We start from the raw sequence: 14,611 nt of genomic DNA, 5'->3' as shown, positions 1-14,611 counted from the left end.
TCATTAAAACAACAGCAAAACAACAAAAATCAAAGTGCAACAGTTCAAGGTAGTGCACAACTCAAGGAGGTAAGGGGATAGCTTAAAGTCACAAGTGAGTATACATCATGCCTCTGCCTCATCTGTTTGTGGCCCTTCTGGTGTTGAGTGTCAAGGCTTGAAGTTAACCAGAAATGTTAAAGGGCTCAAAAGAGCTGGGCTCCCAGGTGCAACTGTTCTCAATGCTGTGAGCTTGGGCCTGTGAAGGGAATGGCTCTGGAGCTCTGCTGCAAGGGCATAATAGGGAGGAGTTGCTGTTGTTCCCATTAGCCTGTATTGTCCAGGATTGCACAACATGGCTGGGTGCTGATTTATAGGACTACATTAGCAGCTGCTGTAACAGCAACATATGCTGCAACGGGGCATTTTGGCTTTGTATTGCCTCCAGGAGTTGTCTATTCATCTCCCTGTTTTTTCAATACTATCTTTTCCCACGTCAGTGCTACCCTGGCAACTGTTGAGATCTCGTCTCTTTTCCTCTCCATCTCCAAATACTGCCTCTACCTCTCCACTATTTTCAGGGATTTGTGGGACTCTGCAGTGAGGTCTGTGAACATTTCATCACAAGTTTTCCATTTTCTCCCCCTCAGGTTAGCCAGCCACTCAGTTGTTGATTAAGGGCCTGTCCTTAAAGATATGGCCGCTGCAAGTGCCATGGTTGCAGGAATATTAAAGACGACACAGGCGGTTATTGTTCATATTCTAAAAAGATTGTGATAGCATTTCTAAATGTATTTCTGATTTTACTTCCCTGAGATTCTTCCCAGTCTTGGGGGAACATCAGACTTGGTAAGCGGTGTAGGAGGAGGACTGGCTGCATTGGGATTTTTGTCTGTGCAAAATATGCTGTTTTACTTTTGCTGTTGTGCCTTGAAGATTTGGGGGAGGGGGATTGTTCTCAGCTTGGTTTTGTCATTTTGCTGCACCTTGGAGGTGTTTATATGATGTCAGAGTGGGTAGCGGGGGGGCATGTGGCGTCAAACTGGATAGTAATCCCTTCTACATCCCCTTAAGCTGTCCTGACTCTAAATAACATTATAGTGAGGTGGGTGACTAGGAGGCAAAGAATGACCTTATTCAGAAAGGCAAAGAACAGACCAGTAAGATATACTGTGAAGTTCTTCACAAAGATGGTTCACGCAGAAGTACAAGAGAGCTGTAAGCTATATCGGGGGAATCCCATGCAGCTATCCCCCATAATGGCTGGACAAAAATAGAGCAATTTCTTATTGTTAGATTCTGCTTTATCTCCCCTGCAAACATGGTTAAAGTATTCAGAAAAACAGATAGGGTTCTGTAATTATTGCGTGAATCATTCACTGTACCTAGCCTTTCTCTATATAGGCCTTGCTATCCCTAAGGTAAAAAGCCCTTTCTCTGCATGAACGCATGTTTTTATACCTCAACAGGGTGCTGTAGTCTTTGTGGGCATCCAATGCCCACGTCTGTCTCCTGCAGGCTGAGAATCCTAACCAAACTTCTTTTCTGGTAACCACTGTCTCAATTAACTGTTGCATTTTGCAGAAATGAATGTTTTCATTACTTGAATCTGCCACCAGAGAAGGGTGAGGCAGAGGCTGCAACTGTGCCATGCTGCTGGCCACCATTTTGAGCTGGAAAATGGGACTGTGGAACAGATAAGGGGAGTGGAAAGGAAAATATATAGATAGACAGGTGCCGTTGATATTGGGCCTTAAAACAGTCAATAGTCGGGGCTTTGGTAGAAACAGGGGCCAATTGCCTGCCATTTTGGAAACGTGTATAGGGAGCTGATCAGACAGTATGGGCCAAAGGAGGGAGGGAAATAGGGGCTGGAGACTTAGAAAGGCTCCTGGCTCATATTCTCTTAAAATGGTGGCAGCCGTCAGGCACCTGGAACAGAAGCTAGCAATGCAGCATAGCACAGCAACAAAAAATTGTAATGATAGCTACATGCCAAGGTTCCCTCCATAGGATCTGCCTTCTCAGCCTTGGACTGGGTTGCTGCCTGGGAACTGGGCTCAACTATGGCAAGGTAGGAATCAAGCTCGCATAAAAGATCCTGGCTTTCTGGGGAGATCTCTTCATAGGCCTCCTTGTGCTCATCCCCTGGTGAGTCTTGCTGTTTGACCTTGGGAAGTGGGTGGTGAAGGGACCAGGCAGCAGGCTCCACAACCTTCCTGTGTTTGGTAGTTGTATAATTGTGTGAAATCCTATCCAGCTCTTCAAAAAACAAACCAGTTACATGTCGCCTGATGGGATTATTTCCTGGCAATCCCTGCTCTTTATCCGGCACTGGCTGGCATCCCAGTTGTGGCCCTTCATGGGCATCTGCTTAGCAACATCCACAAACAGACCTTTATTGCAGTGACTGGCTACAAAAAGCTTCCTGCACCAATTCTTCTCCCATATGGTGATGAGATCCAGAGTCTCAGCATAGCTCCAAGTGACAGTTTGCAGCATGGTGTAGGGCTTCTGAAGTAGTACTACAGGAATTGTAACACATTCAAATCCAGGAGCAAATTGGCAAAATCTGGCCCAGTAGCAGCTTTTAAATGGGGTGGGAACATCCGGTCAACTTCACACCAGAGCGGGGAGGGCACAGAGGGAAACAGATAGGTCAGTAATGGTCACCCACAAAGCACCTGCTGGAGCTATGCCTATTCCTCAACAGACTGAGATCACAACCTGATGTTGGCAACTGAGACGCTGACCAAACAGCAGCAAACACCTGAGAATCAAACTGTATCTCAGACCCCTGCTGCACCTAACAACCAGCACTATGAAGTATTCAAATTGTTTAATGTACAAGTGGAATGAAAACAGATGAAGTTAAATTATTTTTGCGATACGTTATGAAGAAACTGGAGATTAGTAATTTAACTTCCTCTAAGATCAATTTGGTTATATTGTGCAGTTGGCCCAGGTATTCTTTACCACGATACACTAGAAATGGCAATTACTGATATCAGAAACTCTGGAAATTCAAAATCTTGCATTTCAAAGTAATGAATAAAATTTACCTTCATAGTTTCTTCCAAGTTTCTTGAAGCTCTTTACAAACATTAAGGAATTAGTTCTCACAACACTCCTATAAGGATAGGGTTTTTTCCCCATGTGTAAGTGGGAATAGAGCGACAGACTAAGTAAAGTGACTTGCTCAGTATCCCACACCAAGTCAGTGGCAAAGCCAAGAACAGAATCCTAGTCTTGAACTTTCAACAACAGACTTGTTTTCCACAGAGCTCACAGCTATTCCTTCAGGCTAACAGTCCTGTTTTTCTTTTACATCAGAAGACATTTATTACGGTAAGGGAGAGCGAAAGAAAAATATGAGCCACATGTAGAGCATGGGTACCTTTTAGGTGCAAGAGTGTTTCTGGATAAAAGACTGCACTTGACCTGTGGAAGAAATGGATTCAAAGAACTTTGTATCAAAGGAGGCATTACTTTTCCTAACGTACACAGCTCTTGCCCAGACTGCAGACATAAGTTAAGAACTAACAAACTCATAGCTGGAGACCAGACCAGTTCACCGGTACGTTAGTTTTGCTCAAAATAGATATTAGTCTTATAAGAATGTATTTCGTGTTTAGACTCTCTGAAATGCTTGTAAATTGCTGCATGCATTCATCTCACTTGTAATGTCCATATTCCATGCCATAAGAAAATAGGTAAATTTTGCTTTATAACGACTTTGAAAATGTTTGCTTGTGAACTCAGGCACAGGAATCATCCCCCTCTCACCCATCATGAAGGACTATCAAAATCAGACGGGCCATCAAAGAATATTGCGATACCAAGGAATAGTTAATGGCCCTATCACACTTTGGAAATGCTATGTGCAAGAAAGCTTATCCTGTGGACTTGGAAGCTGAATGAAGGAAATAAAACAAGGTCACTTGAAAAATATCCATCTTTTCGGCTGTATGAACTCTGACAAGGCCAGAGACTCTAAACTGAAGCCAGAGATCCCCCCGGGGCTGCTTCCTGGGTCCTCCCTGAAAGACACTTAGAATTGACATATCACTCCTACTCTGTCATTCTTAGGATTTAGATAACTTGTGTGCATATGTTTGCTTGCTTTACCTTGTAAATAACTCTATTAACTAGGAAAAGGAATAAAAAACCTTTAGATAGTTTATTACAGGACTGGCTACAAGACTTGTCTTTAGTGTAAATTCTAAGGTACCAATTGATCTGAGGTAAGTGACTGATTTCTTGGGACTGAGAGCAACCCGAATTTGGTGTGATTTTTTGTGTAAGTGACCACTGACCGCTAAGTCCAGTTTGTCTGGGTGGCAAGACAGATTGGAAGATATAAGGGGACTGTATATGAGGTAAAACTGGTATAGTGATACAGGAGTTCACATTTGTTGCTAGCTTGGTGAAATCTAATTATACAACACACCACCAGTTTGGGGTATTGGCCCTGTTTTTGACAGTCTGCACTGAGGTAGGCATTCACAGTCATGAGCCACTCTAGACAGTGTGACATAGACTTTGACATGATTTGCATTTTCTATGCTCCTATACTGTTATGGTATAGCTTGTTCAAGTAGTATATCTCATACAAATTTTCTTTTAGTAATATAATTTATCGTTATGCCTAATCTTGTTCATGTTGGAGAGCTATATGATAGGACTTTCCCACCATAGGGTACTTTTTTCAATTTTTATATTACATATGTACAATGTAAATTGACAAGTACAGTAGTTAGGGAGATAGAACATTGAATAAAGCTATTTTACCTTCTGTAAGGCGGAGAATTAGTAAAAAATCTACTAGTAGAAGAGTAAGTCCTAACAGGCTGAATGCACTTATACACTACACTACCATTAGAAGAGGTTTTAAGACAAGGAACCACAAGCTTCCCAAATGCAGCATTTTTCCATCTATATGTAATGGCTTTCATTTTGGTTTGACTGATCCAAAACCAAAGGCTTCTATTACCAATGCTCTCCAACTAGGTTACTGGGTTCTAAAATATCTGTTTCAACTCAGCTATTATTGTGGATAGCTCAGTGGTGACCTCTGCTCAAAAGAGCAGACAAAATGATAGCATGCGTAAGGAACTGAATACAGAATAATACAGAAAATACTATAATGCCATTACATGAATCAATTGTCTACCATCCCCTGGAAAATTGTGTTCAATGTTGGTTACTTCATCTCAAAAAGAATATCGCAGAATTAGAGGAAACGCAGAAGAGCGACAAGCTTGATTAGGGTTTGGGAAAACTCTCATATGAAAATGTTGGGATTGTTTACTTTAAAGAAGGGACCTGACAGCAATATAAAAATAATTAATGGTACAGAGAACGTAGACTGGGCACTTCCACTCTCCCTGTGACATAATACAAGAGCAAGGGGACTTGTAATGAAATTGAAAGATAGCAAATGCAAACTTATAAAACAAAATATTTTCACATAATATATCATTCAACAATGGAACTGATTGCCATATGATATTGCTGAAAGCCAAAAAATGACCAGGATTCAAGAGAGACTCAACATTTACATGGATAACAAAAATACAGAGAGTTAATAATAAATACAAAAAGAAAAATTAGAATAGCTGTCAAATCTCATTCTTCGAGTTTTTAGTTAATCTCTGACTATTAAGGGTTAGGAGGAGACTCCCCTGGAGGGCAGATTATCCCACATCTGCTTACTACAAGATTTCTTAAACCTTCCTCTGAAGCTGATGGTCTCCTGCTCACAGTGCACCCACAAAGCTACAATATTACTACCAGAACTTGTCATCTTTTTCAAGGTTTTTTCATATGTTTAAGAAAGCAATTAGTTCCTATTTGTTAAGCAAAATGTGGAAGATTCTAGAACACTGTTTAAAAAAAACTAAAAAGCATCTGACTATATCTCGACCTTGGAGTGCTCAACGAAGCCATAAAGTATTAGGTATTGATACATATTTCAAAGGAAAAGAAAATACTGGTTTACGAATAATCAGAAATCATTTCCATATACAGAGAAGTAAGGCAATTCTCTCAGATCAAACCATATGAAAATGGAAAATTGTGATGAACAAGAACATGAAATAATTTAAGCATTTTAGCATCGCTATATTCTGCAATTATTCAGTTACCTCAAAACTTTTGGCAAGTTTCTTCAGCATCTTTAATCACAGAAATGTAAGCCAATGCAACATCTGCAATTTTTCTTTATATCATACAATTCTTGGAAGCCAAATAATTTACATGGTGTAATGACCTGCATGAGATTCAAAGAAGTGTTTTGAATAGATTTCAATGGGCTATTTGAGTAGCTTGAAACAGAGATAGTGAAGGTTTTTTAGTTGTTAGTATATAAACTGTCAAATTGATCATAATACCCATTTGTACAGCTGAGACATAACATTTGGTCCTTAAATAATTGTTGCCTTCCTTTAAAGGAATTGAGAACAATTCAATTAGATAATTTATTGCAAACATTTGGAACTGCTGAGATATAATCCTCTTTCTCTTATGGCAATTTTTACAGTAGTACCCACAATTCCTCAAGGGACAATACCAACTTAAAAAAAAATCCCACTACAGCTACAAGGAATATCTAAAGTTACCATAACTGAAAGAAATGTGTATATGGGGTGGGAGATAATTTGTTTACTCTTTCCAAGTGCTCCCTATATCCTGTCCCCACAACACTGCCGAAAATGCACCAGTTTCACTGCAGGCAAGGGCCTCCAAGTCTCCATAACAGAAGAGCAGAATTTGCACCTAAAGAATTACAAAACAAGTTCTCAATTAACCTTGTTAATTTTACACATAACAATACCACCCATACCAGTGCCTTGTGAAATATATTTAGTAAGTCTAATAAAAAACTAAACCACTATAAAATTGGCACAAATTAGCATGATGGCAAAGTCAATATAAGAGAGTTGTGAAACTTGAACCCAGAGTTCAGTGGTCTGTCCCCAATGGTATTCAAACCATCCAGCCATCAACTGGGTAACACAAACTGAAACACAATCCAACAGTTTGGGAGAGTTAGGCTGTTTAATAATTGAACAACATTAGTATTCGATGGTTCTTGAAAATAGCATAAAAGACAAAGTGACACACTTAAACCACCACCTGGAAATGGTCTAGCAGGATCTCTGCCAAAGAAACAAAAAGGAAAGAAAAGGACCAATGAACATGACATCTAGGAACAAAACCTCACAAAAATCGATGTTAATACTTATGGTCTGACATTTTGAAAGACTGTATGAGTTAATAGTGCTGTTGTTCACCAGGAAACTGGTGCAAGATCTCAGGAACCTATGCTATGCTGGAGAATGCACAGAGAGCCAATAGTCAGTCTTACAACAAAACTGAAGATGTTATCTAATTGTACAGTCTACTCTTATGCATAGATAAAAAAGCAACAGATGGAGTAGCCATATACCTTCAGTAACTGCCTAGGAATCAAAGAAAATACCATCAAACAATTAAAAAATTGGGAATGGCCAAAAAAATTTTTTTTTAATATTGTGATGTGTCCATTGTGAGCACAGACCTAAAACAACTCCTTAAAGACTTCTTATCTAGGATGTCCCCTCCTAGCAGGAGCAAGAGAGACAACAGAGAAGGAATGGAATATATTAGGACACTGATGTGAAGGTAAAGTACATCTTAAATCTTCTAGCAGAACAGACTGAAGGATGTTGAGAGACTCAGGGCTGTGTAGTGCAGCCAGTAAATAAAACGGATTTACATAGAGGCGTTATATCGTAGAGCAGGGAAGCAATAGCTTTTCCTCTATGTAGCCCTAGTATGACCATAGGCAGAGGATGGCTAGGGCTAGTCTATCTCTATACATGTCAGTTTTCTAAGCCACCCCACCACCCACATACATGGCCAGCTCAGCAGGCAAAGCCCCATGTCCAGGGACATGAGGGCCAGGAAGGGGATAGGACGTCACAGGGAAAGTTCCACCTATGCACTGAGTTCCCTGCAGATAGAACAGGATTCCTCAGTCCCAGCATGGGGCACTGGCTCCTGAGCGGCGCTTCCTGGGAAAGATGAAAAGTTCTGGTTGTGTTGTCCATCTGACAAGGAGGTTCAGAAGCTCCATCTGGAGCAGGTCCCAAGGAAAGAGGAGCTGTGGCATCCGGAGAGCCCCAGCAGATGACTTGGAGAGACCTGTGTGAGTGGAGATTCTGGGGGATTCTCAGAGGAGAAGAGGATAGCGCTGGTGCAGAACAGAGAGTAGAGTTTGCTCGGAAGGAATATAACAATCTACAAATGTTTGAAGAGCATTACGATCAAGAGGGGACAGGAATTATTTAACATGGTACACAGAGAATACAGGAAGAAATTAAGAAAAAAAATTAGGCTGAAATGTCAGGAAAACTCACAGCAAGATGTATTAGCATATGAGAGAGTCTCCCAAAGGAAGAGGTGGAAACCACATTACTTAGGACTTATAAAACCAGACAAAACTTTAGGAAATGTACTACAAGTAAAAATCCCATAGTGACAAAAGGATGGAAAGGATAACTTGCTGGGTCATTTCTATTCCAAACTTCCAAGCTTCTATGAATTTTTAATCAAATGGAAAGAATGTATTGTCTCAGGATACTTTAAAGGTGATTTTTTTTAAAAGAATCCTGTCTTTGGTTAAAATATCTTTTGCAATAAAACCATTTTTAAGAGCAGAGTTAAAGAGATGATATATCTGTTGCTTTTAAATCTTAAATCTTTCACTAGCGTCTCAAACTCAGGATATATATTTCTTTATGTTCCATTTTATATAAATAAATTGTTCACAGAGTCACAATTAAGTTGATTTTATAAAACTTTTGCTGCTGCAGAAAGCTATCCAGCAGGGGGAGCACAAGAAACTATCCCCTTAATTGCTACAAAACTACTGCAACAAGCACTTGTATACTCGTCACAGGCTCCCAAATCACTTAAAAAATTAAAACTAACATCACGCACATGAGATATTATCTCCATTTTAGATATGGGTTAACTAAGGCAAAGATAACTGAAGTGACTTGTCTAAAACCGAACAGAGAGTAGCAAACCAACGACCAGAACTCAAACGCTGATAGCCAGTTCTGAGCACCACCGAAAAGACAATACTTGATCTCTGGCTTTGATTATATTATTGAAGAAGTCTATGAAATACAGATACAGAATACAACAAAACTACACTGCCAGAAACAAAAGAATAGGGGTTGTGTGACAACTGGGGTGAAAGGAAAATAATTTATTTTCCAGCAAAAGGACAAAAAATAAAAATGATAAAAGTACCTGACAGGATCTCTTTAAAAGTAATAATAATAATAATAAATAATAATAAGCAACAGTTTCTACAGGAGATAAGATATGTTAGTGAAATTCTCACAGGACTTTGCTAAAAGTGATTAATGTAAGAAAATTTTACCTGATAGGTTCATTTTATCTTTTTTCAAACTCCAAACCTAGCATGGAATTCTTCATCCCCTTCCCCTTTTAACTGTTTTGATTCTTATGTCTCTAAAGTTAACGATGTCCTAATCCAAATGACTTTCTACGTAATATATTCCAGCTGAATACACAGTACAAGCAACAACCTGTCCCTTTCAAGAAAAAAATAATTTTATTGGATTTTGGATATACTAAATCAAAGAAAAAAATATGGAATTTACTCTTTAGCTAAATATTATATTTTGGTTTTTAACAGCAGAAACAAAGGAAGTATGTCAACATAATTTTAACATTTTTTCATATTTTTATTAGATTTAATATTCTGCCACCAATTTCTTTCAGAATAAAGCTAAAAATTTTCCAATTTGTTTCAATCTCTTCCAGAAGAACCAGATTCATTAAAAAAAAGTTTGCACAATTTTATGCAGAACATCCATTCATGTTCTTCACAATACACAAAAGCAAAGAATTAACTTCTTGAGAAAAATATATGCTTAAGCAATTGTACAAATCCCTTTTCTCCTGTCACTCCTTCATTAGTGGAATGTAATGAAAACCATGCATATCCTTGAATGTGCAATCTGAAAATATTACATAGTAAGAAAAACTAGAAGTTTTCTAGACAGCATATGTCAAATGTACCCATAAGTAATTTAGATGTATGCACAGATACGATTTTTTTCTTCCTCTCCATAGAAAAAAAGTTACCAAAGCAACCGCCACATCTTATGGAAAAATGGTTCCTCAAGACAAAACAAAAAACAAAACACGCACAATGAAAGATTGCACTTGGTGATAAAAAAGCTGTGGATTTCAAAAATATCTTAAGAGCATCTGATGTACCAATTTACCTCTTTGTCACTTTCCTTCCACCAAGAGCACTGTGAAGTGCATTAAAAAATGGACCCAGCTAATATATTACTGAAGAAGTTCTGGGTAATTTCCAGCTGTGACTAGGTTACCAGTCTTTTTACAACACGGGCAGAGAAGAGTGCTAGCATGTCCTCTTCTGACCCGCAACTCTATACCTACTTGCATCAAAATAACATAGAATCAGATGTATTGTTTACTTAATCTTTTTATTACAGAACATAGTGTGTGTGTCAAAACAGGGCTATGTTTTAATTTGTTTTCAGAGAACAAACATTGATGAGATATTATTCCACTTCTATGACAAAGAGCAGCTGTGCGAATTTACCATCTTCAGATTACTAGTGGCTAATTATTTCAACATAGCTGAATTCCTTACTTGTATTTGTTTTCCCTCTTAATATTTCCTTCTCCCCATTTTAATAGTTTAATAACATCCTCAGCAGTAAGTTGAGAAGCCTCTGCCTGAGGCTGCAGCTTTAAATTTGAAGCAATCTGCCTGATTTAGCACTCAGTTTTCTCATACCCCTTTTTGGAATTAAAATTCCTTGTGTTTTAGAATCCCTTTGAGTCGGAACAGTTCATCAATAGAGTACATATATTGTTTTCATTTGTGAGGGGTTTTTTTAAACTGCTAAAAAGAAAGGCATCTGAACTACTAACCAATCCTGTAATTCATATGTATTTATTATCCTCCTTTTATCAAAGTAGGAAACCTTCTTGTATGCAGCCACATACAATATTTTACTAATTTCTCTTTAGGCAGATGATTTGTCCCCTCTTTCATTACAATTATAGTTTTTTTAAAAATCACTTTTCAGAGTAAACTAAAATGTTTTTGCTTCATTTCCAGTCCTGATAGACAGGGATGAATTTCTTTTATCTTTTGTTTAGAAAGTTTCCCTTATAAAACTACTGTTCCATGGGTTAAAATAAAAGTCAATGATATCTCAAATAAACATTTTATAAACAATACTCCCAGAATTAGCCCTTTCATATCGTTTAATAAAAAGTGTGCTTGTGAATTCATTATCTATTTTCTCAGGTTACAAAGAAATGTATTCCTCTCTTCTACCAAAACCACAGATACAACACCTCCTGCAGGTTATGACACCAGTAAATGTTACAGTTTACCAAAACATTTGAGAGAGCCATTTATCCTTCAGTCATGGATTTCAGACAGTATAACAGCACTAGGCAGCAGCACACATGCAATTTGGTCTGTCTCTTTTAGAGCGGAAAACACAATAAACCCAAGTGCAAGCAGTCAAATTCTTACCAGCAAGACTGCTAAAATTTGCCAGAGGGGGGATTCTATTTAATCCACTTTAAGCTCTCTGATTTTGCAGAACCTCATTAACGGTAATATTTTGACTTTCATTGTTAAAAGGAAGCAAGTGAGACATTTTAGGGCGAGCACAGAAGTACTTCTTTCTAAAATGCCTGCAGTTCACAGGGACTTTCAATATGTCCATACAATACTCATTATTGAACCCTACACATGATATTCATGGCTTATTAAGAAAGAAATCTGTTCTCTCCACCCACACAGGAAAACTACAGCTTTGATATTTTGTGACCTAATGAACACATATAACAACAAAACAAAATCAGGCTACTTAAGTTAAGGAGTGTGCTGTAGAAAAAATTTTAAAAAATCAACATTAGTTTACTTGAATCAGTTTACCTCTATGTCAAATCCTGTAAACCAGGAAGCGTTGCCCAAAGAAATGTGAACCAATCTGTGTTCTATTATAGTTGTTGTCACTGGAAGTATATCACTATCATTTAAACCCTCACAAAACAAACCCTTCTCTCTACTTATAAGGAAAAGAGAGGTGGTGGGATAAATTGAGAGATTTTATCCATATTTTAGAATGTGGTATCAAAGACATTTAATAACGAGACAAAATGCAAGGATTATGAACAAAACCTCTTCATATGGTCATCAGCATTCACTTGGGTCTTCACAGACCAAGTAATGCAATATTTTATCAAAAAAACTGTATTAAATCAACATATGACCAAGCAGGCTAGAAAGATGTTACTCATATTCGCTATTGTCCATAGTTTTTTTTTTATTCTAGATGTACCAGATAATATTTTTCTATCCTTACACTGACATTTTGATCTTTCTGTAGAATTTAATAAGGTGAAACTAAGTGGCACACAAAATGTGATAGGAAATGCACTAGAAAGAAATGGTCATCATAAACCTATTAAGTCGTCTTTTGTATATTCAGTACAATTTTGCTACCCATTTTCCAAAAAAAAAAAATCAATCATTTTGATCTTAAAATAAACAATATATAAAAAGCCACCAGAGTGCAGAAAGAAAAATGAAGAAAAAGAAAAGAGATCCATGCTAAAACATTCCATCTAATTCTGGAAAGCTGCCTAATTTCCTGAGATCATTCACCTTTTCATTAACCTTTTAATAATTTAACCCACCAAGTTTGCATATATTTTTTATGCAGGTAGGGTTAAAAGTATTGCAGGTTTGATATGTCAGTTTTACAAGCCTAGGAACTAAACCCCAACACTTGCCCAAGAATAGTCAAGCTCAGTTACTCTGAGTAATAGCATCCACCTTAAATATTTAATGGATTTAAAAAAAAACAAAAAAAAGACTAACATCCGCAGATAGTTTTTTGCAGGAGATAGAAACTGCAGCTTAGGTACTGCCTCTGACCCACAGCTATTACCACACCTAAGAATCTGGACACTTCGCTAAGGAAAGAAGAAGGGCAAACGTTATGATCAGCAGACTCATACACCCAGATATCTCCTTGGATATATGTATGTATCACGCACATATGAGAGAAAAGAAGGCAGCTCTACAGACAGGCGCATAATACACAGCTGTATATACGGAGATGGATTGAGATAATTATAGCCACTGTGTAGAGGACGGTACCTAACCTACGACAGACAGTATAATATTGCTGAACTCATAGATTAATAATGCAAAAACACTGATGTCCATTAGTGATATAGAGCCGCAGCCTGACTTACAAACAGCTAGGTAGCGGTAGGGACAGATGAACCTACAGAGGGAGAATGAATGAGCCGATAGAGACAGAGCCAGACCCCGGAGACAGAGAGAGAAAGATGGGACAGAGACAGACTCCCAGACGCAGAGTCCTAGTGAGCAGAGCTAGGCAGACAGACCGACAGACAGAGACACAAGGGTAGCCGGGGACAGACACAAGGGCACGAGATGAGCAGAGAGGGACACACACCAGGGCACAGCCAGGGGGACGGGCAGGGGCGCACCCAGGCGGGGCTGGCGGCGGGGCACGGGCAGGCGAGCTCCCCGCACAGCCCCTGTCCCCCTTACCTGGCAGTAGGTGCCGGTGACCCCGGCGGGGCAGGCGCAGCTGTAGATAGGCTGGGGCAGCGGCAGGCGGCGGAGGGCGGCGGGGCCCCGGGCCGGCGCCGGGGAGCAGGTGCCGCTGTTCCAGCAGGGCTGGCTGCGGCAGGGGTCCCGCGCGGGGTCCGGGGGCGCGGCGCTGACCGGCCCGGAGAGGCAGGCGCGGCGCTGGGCCAGGCTGAGCAGCAGCAGCAGGAGCGGGGCGGCGCGGGGCATGGCGCTGCAGCGGCGGCCGGGGCAGCCTGGGTCTGAGGGCCGCTGTGCGGCGCCGGCAGAGGACACGGGGACGGCAGCGACGCGCTGCTTCTCGGCTGCTCCCCGGCGCCGCTTCCCCGAGCAACGTGCGGGTGGGGACTAGGGCGGGGAGGGGCCGGGCTGCCGGGATCGTTCCCGCCCAGTGCCCGGCAGAGGGCGCCCGGCCGCGGCTGGGAGCGGGGCGGGCTGACGGGAACCCGGGCACCCACCCCAGGGAGAACAGCCTGTGAGCACGCCCCTTGTCGCAGGTTGGGGCCGGGGGTGAGCAGCGCCTGCCCCGGGGCGGCAGTGTAGCGCACGGGCAGGGCTGGCTGAAGAGAGGAGGCGGCGCGGGTGGGGGAGATAATGGAGCCAGCACAACCTGCCCTTTGTCCGTGCACAGGTCGCGGTGGGGTCGCTGACGTGCTGCCGGTGGGACAGCGGCGCCCACTGGCGATGCGTTTTGTGAGCTGAACCTGGCCCATGCTCAGCTCCCAATGCACTTCACGCTCCTGCTCCCCGGCGGTCAAGAGGCGGGCAATAAGGCCGGCACCGGGAGGTTGTGTAACCCATACACCTCCTGGGGGTGGGGCTCTGTCCCGTTTAGTGGCACCGAGACCACTTAGAGGGAGATTAAGGAGCCCACTCTACAACCTTAGCTAAGAGCCATATGGCTTTTAGCTCATGCGGTAGAGC

General features: G+C 40.8%; 1 protein-coding gene across 1 annotated transcript in view; it reads right to left on the bottom strand.

The window, feature by feature from the left end:
• Window positions 1-13,897, bottom strand: part of DNER (delta/notch like EGF repeat containing) — a 277,010-nt gene extending 263,113 nt beyond the window's left edge. The window contains exon 1 of the mRNA XM_077826768.1: window positions 13,649-13,897. Coding sequence (XP_077682894.1) covers window positions 13,649-13,897 — 249 coding nt within the window. The remainder of the gene's footprint in view (window positions 1-13,648) is intronic.
• Between the last annotated feature and the right edge of the window lie 714 nt (window positions 13,898-14,611).

Source organism: Eretmochelys imbricata, chromosome 9 (assembly GCF_965152235.1).
Source record: "Eretmochelys imbricata isolate rEreImb1 chromosome 9, rEreImb1.hap1, whole genome shotgun sequence".
Taxonomy (NCBI): Eukaryota; Metazoa; Chordata; order Testudines; family Cheloniidae; genus Eretmochelys; species Eretmochelys imbricata.
The sequence above is the reverse complement of the archived record's forward strand: the minus strand, read 5'-3'. Positions and strand labels throughout refer to the sequence as shown.